The sequence below is a fragment of the Lepidochelys kempii genome, chromosome 4 (genome assembly GCF_965140265.1).
Source record: "Lepidochelys kempii isolate rLepKem1 chromosome 4, rLepKem1.hap2, whole genome shotgun sequence".
In the NCBI taxonomy this organism is placed as follows: Eukaryota; Metazoa; Chordata; order Testudines; family Cheloniidae; genus Lepidochelys; species Lepidochelys kempii.
In genome coordinates, this window is record NC_133259.1 from 28,595,802 (window position 1) to 28,603,900 (window position 8,099).

Below are 8,099 nucleotides of genomic sequence, written 5' to 3' on the forward strand. Positions count from 1 at the left end.
CAGGATCCTAGGCTTGCAAAATCTTAGGTATGTAGTGCTGGACTGAGTCCTAAGTAACAGAAGAAGGTTCTTCTGCAAACTAGTGTATTCATGACCTAATTTCAACACAAGCCATTTATTTTGCCAGAAATGTAATGATTTATAATCTTCTTTACAGTTCATTTGTGGGTGAGAACATTCAAACAGGATGAAGAGCTCATGTTTCTGATGAAAACAATTTCTAATATGAAGATAAACCATAAGACAGAAGGAGCTGGGGGTGGGGCAGGAAAGGCACTAAAAATGCAAGTCCTTGTTCTACATAAAAATTCTTCCATCAGTGCACCTAAAGATTTGCCTGACAGGTCAAAAGTAACAGTCCCTTCATGTTTCTTTACTGTTTACAGAAAAGCTGTCAGCTACCACATCTAGAAAATGAAATGTTGGCGTGTCTACTCTTATGTCAGAGAATTAAACATTTTGCATAGCCTGTCCCTTACATACCATTTGTCACTGTTCGGGCAAGGAGGCCTTGAGGAGGACAAGCAAATATTTGCCTCAGTTTCCTTGGAGGCTTTGACTCTGTCAGCGGTTCCTGAAGTTGCCTTGCACGGTTGTGCAATAGAGCAGTTTCTTCCGTTTGTGCATTTCCATCTGCACCTTTGCAGTCCAAGATAGTTACCTCCTGAGTTAAAAAACAATAGAGCTTTCTCTGAAGCAGCATTGCGTACATTTGCAATGAGCTACCCAAGGACTACGTTTACTAGAACATTGCTAACTGTAGATCAGGGCTTCTCGATAAATTTTTACATAGCGTGGAGTCCAGTTTAAGAGAGATTTGCTTGTGGACCAGCTGCCCTTCCATTCTGCCACCTGCCAGTCCCAGTCACATTTGCATAACATCTATGTGGCAACTACAGAAATTTACTACATGGAAAAACCAACATTAGGAGTGTAGGTCATATTTTCAAGCTGTTTTTTAATGCAATTTTAGCAGCTGAAAAAACAAGTAAGAGGCAGCAGCTGCTGCCCAGTAAACTGCCTGTGGTCCACTGTTTGAGAATTACTGCAGTAATCTTAACTCTACCTGAAAGATTTCTGTGTGGGTGATGGGTCTTTGTAATATGTAAATTAATTCACCTGACACTTTAAACTGAAGTCAGGACCACTGATTTCTGGCAGCTAAACCCACAAAGGAAACACTTTATAGAATATACAGTAAATGTCAGAAAGGCCCAAATTGAGGGGGTACAAGTTCCCCTTGTAAAAATCTTCAGTATTTTAATGAAGTTGGAGAAAGGAGAGCTGCCCTGGGTAACCCTGTACTAGGAGAGGCCTGAATACAGATACAAATGCAATTACCTGAGTTTTCTGATTCATGGGAATTGTGCCATTTCCCACCTGTACAGACAGCTCTGGGTCTTCATTCTCCTCCACAATATCCTCCTTCACCATGTTGACAAACCTACAACAACAAAGATTTTGAAGAATAAGCAGAAGCAAATCACACCACGTATATTCGCCTGTTTCAAGACTTTTTTAAAGTCATATTTCTTTCTTTCCCCATACAAAAGAGAAAGCCTCATAGACACCAATAACTCTGTACATTACATATTAGAAAGTATGTAATGAAGCTTGTGTCCATGAGCATCTAGTTTATATCTATTTATTCTGTTAAAAAAATTACATTAGAAGAACATTGTTGAAGTTGCAAAGTCAAGACCTCAGAAGTGGAAAGAGTCAGAACTATGTTTGTCTGTGCAACCTTAAGTCATCCCCCTTGTGTGTATGATTCTGATAAGTAATTCTCCCCCCAACTCCCCCGCCCCACAGGACCAAGAGGAGGAAGATAATCAGATTTTCCTGTGTCCTGTCTGGACTTCTAGTTCTGCATGAATCACGAGTATATGATGCAGGGGGCTCAGTGGGTCCTGCAAACATGCGCAGTGCAACTGGAGCTTTCAGAAAGTTAAAATCAAGCATCAAACTATTTTTAATAAAGCGTAGCTACAAATGGTGCTTTTCCACAGCCTAACACTTGGCCAAATTTTGGTTGTATTTCAAGGGGGTAGTGAAGGGAACTTCTGCCAACTGTTAAGTTCCCTACCCCAAACCATGTCAGAGCTATTTAACAAAAAAGTCCTTAAGAATGACAGAAACCCATCTGAATTAAGATCTCAACTATCTATTGATCTGTCTGGGTTTTTATACTGTCCTCATCAAATGTGGCATCTGAGCATCTTAATACAGTAGTTACCTAATTACCAACAAACCAGCCTGCAGGATTTCTTAATTTTCTGCAGCACTCATTTTAGTAAGCATGCCATCTCATGCACCTCTCGGAACAGCCACCAGTCAATAGGCTGGCACAGTTAGCTTTTGTGGGGGGTGGAACATTCCATTAGGATGTTCTCTCCTTCAAAACAAACAACAAAAAGAGGACACGGACTCTGATAGGAGCGACGAGAATTCTCCCAGTACTTTCAACAAAAACAGACGGTTCAAAATAACCTTGTCCGCTCTCTCAGTCTCTGCTGGTATCTTGACACCTTCCCCCCCTAACCCAAGAAGGGGTGGGTGGGAAGGTGTCTCTGCATCACTGATGGAATGCAGTAGATATCATCACCCCACTCCAACCTTCAGTGTCCAACAGCCAGTCTGTTGGGGTTGCTCCTTAATCACTTAGGAGGAATTCCAGTTCAGCTAAGCAGCACGCTACCTCCCTTCTCAGAGGCTGAAGACACTTGCCTCAAGGGTCATTTGGTCCCCTGCAATTCCAGAGAAGAAGACGACAAACTCAGGCAGCATAAACGTGTGCTTGTTTGCACTGTGTTTTAGGGCAGGGGCTGGCAACCTTTCAGAAATGGTGTGCCGAGTCTTCATTTATTCACTCTAATTGAAGGTTTCGCATGCCAGTACTACATTTTAATGTTTTTAGATGGTCTCTTTCTATAAGTCGATAATATATAACTAAACTATTGTTGTATGTAAAGTAAATTAGGTTTTTAAAATGTTTAAGAAGCTTCATTTAAAATTAAATGAAAGTGCAGAGCCCCCTGGACCGGTGGCCAGGACCCGGACAGCGTGCGTGCCACTGAAAATCAGCTCGCGTGCTGCCTTTGGCACACGTGCCATAGGTTGCCTACCCCTGTTTTAGGGTAAAGGTAGGAACATGACGGAGCATGGCTCTCCCATCGCACCCCATGTGAAGCCCAGTCCTGCCAGAGGACCTTTTCCGATGAAGTGGGAGACCTATCACGGAGCTCTGATCCCCTCTTTTACACCCCTCTCCCTGGCGAGGTTCTGTGGGCTGAAGTCTCTTTCTACTTAGCCCTTAAACATGGATATAATAATTAAAAGCCCAGTCCTGATCCCACTGAAGTTAGTGAGAGATATGTCAGTGCATTCACTGGAAGCAAAATCAGGCTCTAATGCACATTTACCCTATTTTCAGTTATCTAAACCAACGGGCGTTCCACACACATCTGAAGATAAGGTTTGAATCAAATTGTTTGCTAACATTGGTCTCCAGCACACTGAAACTGTACCCACTCTCTGTTAACAGCTACTTTCTGCACGTCAGCCCTTGGGGCGTGAATGGCAGTTTCTAGAAATCTATCAAATTGTTTTGGCTGAATTTCTGTCTCAGTCGAAGTGCCACTCAACTCAAAACTCCGGCTGGGCTGGAACGCAGACCTTTGAGCCAAGAATTAGCCTTCCTCATGGTACAACGCTATAAATGAGTTTGTAACTCCCAGACTCATCCATCAACTCTCATTTGTCATGTTAACAACCCTGGGAAGACTGACTTGATGAACAAAGACAGATTGTTCTATTACTTTATTAGGAAACTGGGTGTTTGTGTTGAACTAGTCAAATAGGAAACCTACTTCAAAGGCAGCAAAGACGTACCTGAAAATATATGCAGTTTTTATATGCCTTAAAATAAAATAACATTTTTGCTGCACCTTTGTTTTCTTTTTCCTTTTGTTTCCATATTAACCCATCTTTTTTTAGTTTAGGATGCCGGCTTCCTCCAGCGTCAGCATTTGTGTCACTTTCTTTGGTCTCTGTCTGTAGACCTGAGTTGTTGTGGACTCTTTGCATAATTGATGTTTCTGTTTTTATTCTTATATTGGGTGAAATATTAGCCCCACTGAAGTCAATGGCAAAACTTCCATTGATTTAAATGGTGCTAGGATTTAATCCACTAGTTTTAATGTTAAATTAGAGAATATTAAGTAATAGCATTTTTGGAAATAGGTAAACTTTACCAATTCCTCCCCTCCTCTCCCCTTTGATAATTTCCACCATCACTCTTCAGTGACGGAATTTACTAATATTGCTATTTTCCCCTAAGGCAGCTTAAAGGCTCTGTATTCAGAGAGAAAAGAAGACATTGGCACTGTGATTAAGGCCTCAACCTGGCAAGGTGGGTTGTATGCATGGGCTCCTGAGTCCAAGGCAGCCCTGTGTACTTTGCAGGAGCAGGACTTAAATTACCATTAGACAACATGTAGATGCCCTAACTAACGTTAGCGATGACCCCGGAACAGTTTCTAGCAGACAGGAGTCCACCTCCCGATGACTCTGTTACAACATGCCAGGCTGACAGTGCTCTCAGGGGAGAAGCCAAGAATTGATGGGACAAGGAGACTGAATTACTACTTAGAGGTGATCCCTCCAAACTGGAACCGAGGCACAATGGATTGCTCCCCAGGCTCCCTGGCTCTCAATCCAGTATTAAATTAAAGTACAAGGCATTCCCTAGTATGGAGGCACGATTTCAAAACCAAATTAGGCTCCTTCAGTTCAGTCTCGGGCACTGAATGAATGAGCCATTGCCAGAAATCACAGAAGCAGGATCCAGGCGCACACCGTCTGGTCTTGAGAGCAGCGCCTCTCTGATCCAGTCCCCCTCTGGGACACACAGTCCCTCTGGTGAGGGATGCACGACCCCAGCATTGCATCCGGGAAGGGGGAAGAGAGGGAGGGACGGTTGCCGCGGGCAGCCTTTACCAGCGCGGCTGCCCCGGCCGCTGTCAAGCCAGAGAAAGCAGCAGACAACTCACAGCCATGAACCAGCCTCGCTCAGGGCCGGAATAAAAACCCACTCACCCCCGGAGAAGGCAGCCAGGCAAAGGCACCGTCCCCAGCCGCTCTGCTGAGCCGGGTACGTCCCCCCCCCCTCCGCTCAGCCCGAGGGGCGCCCCCAGCCCGCTGCAAACACCTACCTGGGAGCCCGCCGCAGCTCCTGCCGCCCACTGATGCCGGGGCGGCCCACGCGGGCAGGACTAGCGAGGGGCCGGGCACACGACGGTCCCCGCCGGCCGCGGCTCCTCCTCCTCTCTGGGCCGGTCCCAGCGGCGGGGGACCAGCCAGCAGGCGGGGGGGCGAGGGAGGCGGAGACCCAGAGCTGGTGCCTGAAGCCCCCCACCTCACCCCGCCGCTGCAGGGCTGGTCGGATAACGGGCCCTGCCCAGCCCCGCCCGGAAGAGGCGGAGACAAAGCCGCGGACGGGTGAGGCCCGGCTGGCAGCTGCGAGGCGTCCTGCCCCCGCAGCATCCCCCAGGGACCAGCCGCTGGACGGGAGGCCGTGGCTCTCTCTCACCCGGCTAACCAGCTGACGGGTTCTCTCCTCCCAACCCCAGCCCTGTGTCTGCCGGAATGGGAGTCAGGCCTCTGGGAGGGGATGCGCGGGAAATGCACATGTAACCCACCTGCGTACGGTACAGCGAGGGGGCTAAGCCCAAAGAAAGGGACAGAAGCGGGGGTTGGGGGGAGAAGAGAGGGCGTTTTAGTTGAACCCTGCAGGGCGTCAGTGGGAATGCAGGAGAATGAAATAACGGCAGGCAAGGATCTTAGACTCAGACTACCAGAGTTGGAAGGGACCTCAGGAGATCATCTAGTCCAACCCCCTGCTCAAAGCTCAAAACACCTTACAGAGACTGTAAAAGCGACAAAGAGTCCTGGGGCACCTCATAGACTAACAGACATATTGGAGCATGAGCTTTCGTGGGTGAATGCATAATGCCCCCGCCAAAATGGGAATTCACCCACGAAAGCTGATGCTCCAATACGTCTGTTAGCCTATGAGGCGCCCCAGGACTCGTTGCCGCTTTTACAGATCCAGACTAACACAGCTAGCCTTTACAGAGACTGGCTAGCAGACCCTCACCTCCACTCGGTGTGACGGAGTGAGACACAGGAGTTCTGTGACTGTCTCAAAATCACACAGCAAATTAGGTGTCAAACGGCTGGGAAGCTCAGCTAGATTTTAAAAAGAAAATAGGTTACAACCGGGCTGTTCGTCACTCTCATGGAAAAATTAAGGCAGGTCATGCATTTTCTGTCACCCTTGACTTTTGCTTAAATCAAGTTTTCCATGGAAAGCGTCTGTGGAACACGGAACATTCCGACTAGTCAATTTTGGGTCTAAACTTCTGGGTTTTCTGTTCTGATGAAAAGTCAAAATTTTCCATGGGGGGAAAATGTCTGCATAGCTCCATAAAAATATAAACATAGCTCAGGTTTAAGTGATGAATTTTGGAACAGGCATGCATCCATGTAAGCCTAGAAAACTTCAGATTTCATAATATATTTCATATTGGTGGTGACTATCTTATCTGTGAAAGATACTTCTAGCAAAGACAAGGGACTGGGACTTGGACTATCTGGATACAATTCCAAGTTCTGCCACCAGGTTCTCATATGACCACTCTCTCTACCTCAGTTCATCATTGGTCAAATGGGGATACTACTACTTCTCTACCGCACAGGAGTGCTTCCAGGATAAATTCATTAATATGCAGCTGGTTTCAGCTACTACAACACCAGGTGGCCTAAGGACATTGACTGAGAACTCCAAGAGTTCAATGACCTCTGCATTTGTCAACAGAAAAAAAAAAAAACCACACACACGAAACTTAGATTTTTTATTTTCAGATTGGGCAACATGAGCTTCCACAATGCTGAGCTAAAACAGGAAGCTCACTCCTCTTCTCACACATTATGCCATGACCGCTATCACAGCACAAGGACTTCGGCCTTGATGATAAATTCATAAACGGTTGAAACACTGTTTTGCCATACTGAATTTGCAACAGTTGGGTTCAGATCAGTGAAGTCTAACCCAGTCACTTTGGTCTAGGTTGGTTTTTTGCCCTAATTTTAACCAGTCCCCCTTAAGAGGTCTTTTTAATTGGAGACTGGAGGAAGATCTGTCAAAACCCCACTTCATCTGTACGCTATATCCACACAAGCCAATGGGGTTGTTTTGTGTCAAATATTTCAAATATCTGCTGTGCAGAAGATCAACCATGATTATAGAAAGTATAAACCTCCTGTCCCCCACCTGCCTACTAAGCATTACCTATTTTCCAATTAGATCGAAGATCAAATAGTATATTACCGCAGTATGTCCCTTTGGCAGCCATTCCTATCTTAATGCAGGTATGACTCCATGCGTATAAATCCCTTCCCACCAAATTCCCAGTCAAAATACCTGGTTTTTGAGACAGTGATCTTTACGCACTGCCAGCTGGCACCATGCAGGGGAACTATCTGAGTCTTAATGACTAAGGAACCTAACCTTAAAATTTAAGGGGAAAAATATCAAGTGAATTTAGTGCTTATAAGAGATGCCACTTCAACATACTGAATTCCTCTAACTTTAATTGGACCTGCACATTGCTCAGCACCTTTCAAAAATCAGGTCTCTTATTTTGGTGCATGAGTAAAGATTAAAAGGAGACGTAGGCAATCATCACATCCACATACCAACACCCTCCCCCCATAGATTTGTATCGGTGCATAGCCATGCTTTCTGGAGATTCCTTTTCAAACCTTTGCAGCAGCAATTTTTCTTTAATAATTACAGAGCAATTATTTCTTAAGCAGCCACATTTATAGGCATTCATAGCTGAAATAGTGTAATGGCAGGGTCGATTTTTTTTACTTCGATTGTAAGCTCTTTGGGGCGGAGAGTATCTTTTTGTTCTGTGTTTGTACAGCACGTAGCACAATGGGGTCCTGGTCCATAATTAGTGCTCCTACGTGCTTCCCCCCCCCACAAATCATAATAAATAATAACTCAGCTACAATGGAATGAGTGTCATTTT

General features: G+C 45.5%; 1 protein-coding gene across 2 annotated transcripts in view; it reads right to left on the minus strand.

The window, feature by feature from the left end:
• Positions 1-8,099, minus strand: part of SLC9B2 (solute carrier family 9 member B2) — a 32,228-nt gene that overhangs the window by 17,368 nt on the left and 6,761 nt on the right. Inside the window, exons 1-3 of one of the 2 annotated variants that reach the window (XM_073340817.1) lie at positions 5,214-5,464; positions 1,342-1,444; positions 484-664 (exon numbers count right to left, since the gene is read on the minus strand). In XM_073340817.1, coding sequence (XP_073196918.1) covers positions 484-664; positions 1,342-1,434 — 274 coding nt within the window. In that variant the 5' untranslated portion in view covers positions 1,435-1,444; positions 5,214-5,464. Of the gene's footprint in view, positions 1-483; positions 665-1,341; positions 1,445-5,213; positions 5,465-8,099 lie in introns of those variants that run through there. The other variant, XM_073340818.1, reaches the window with a different exon arrangement.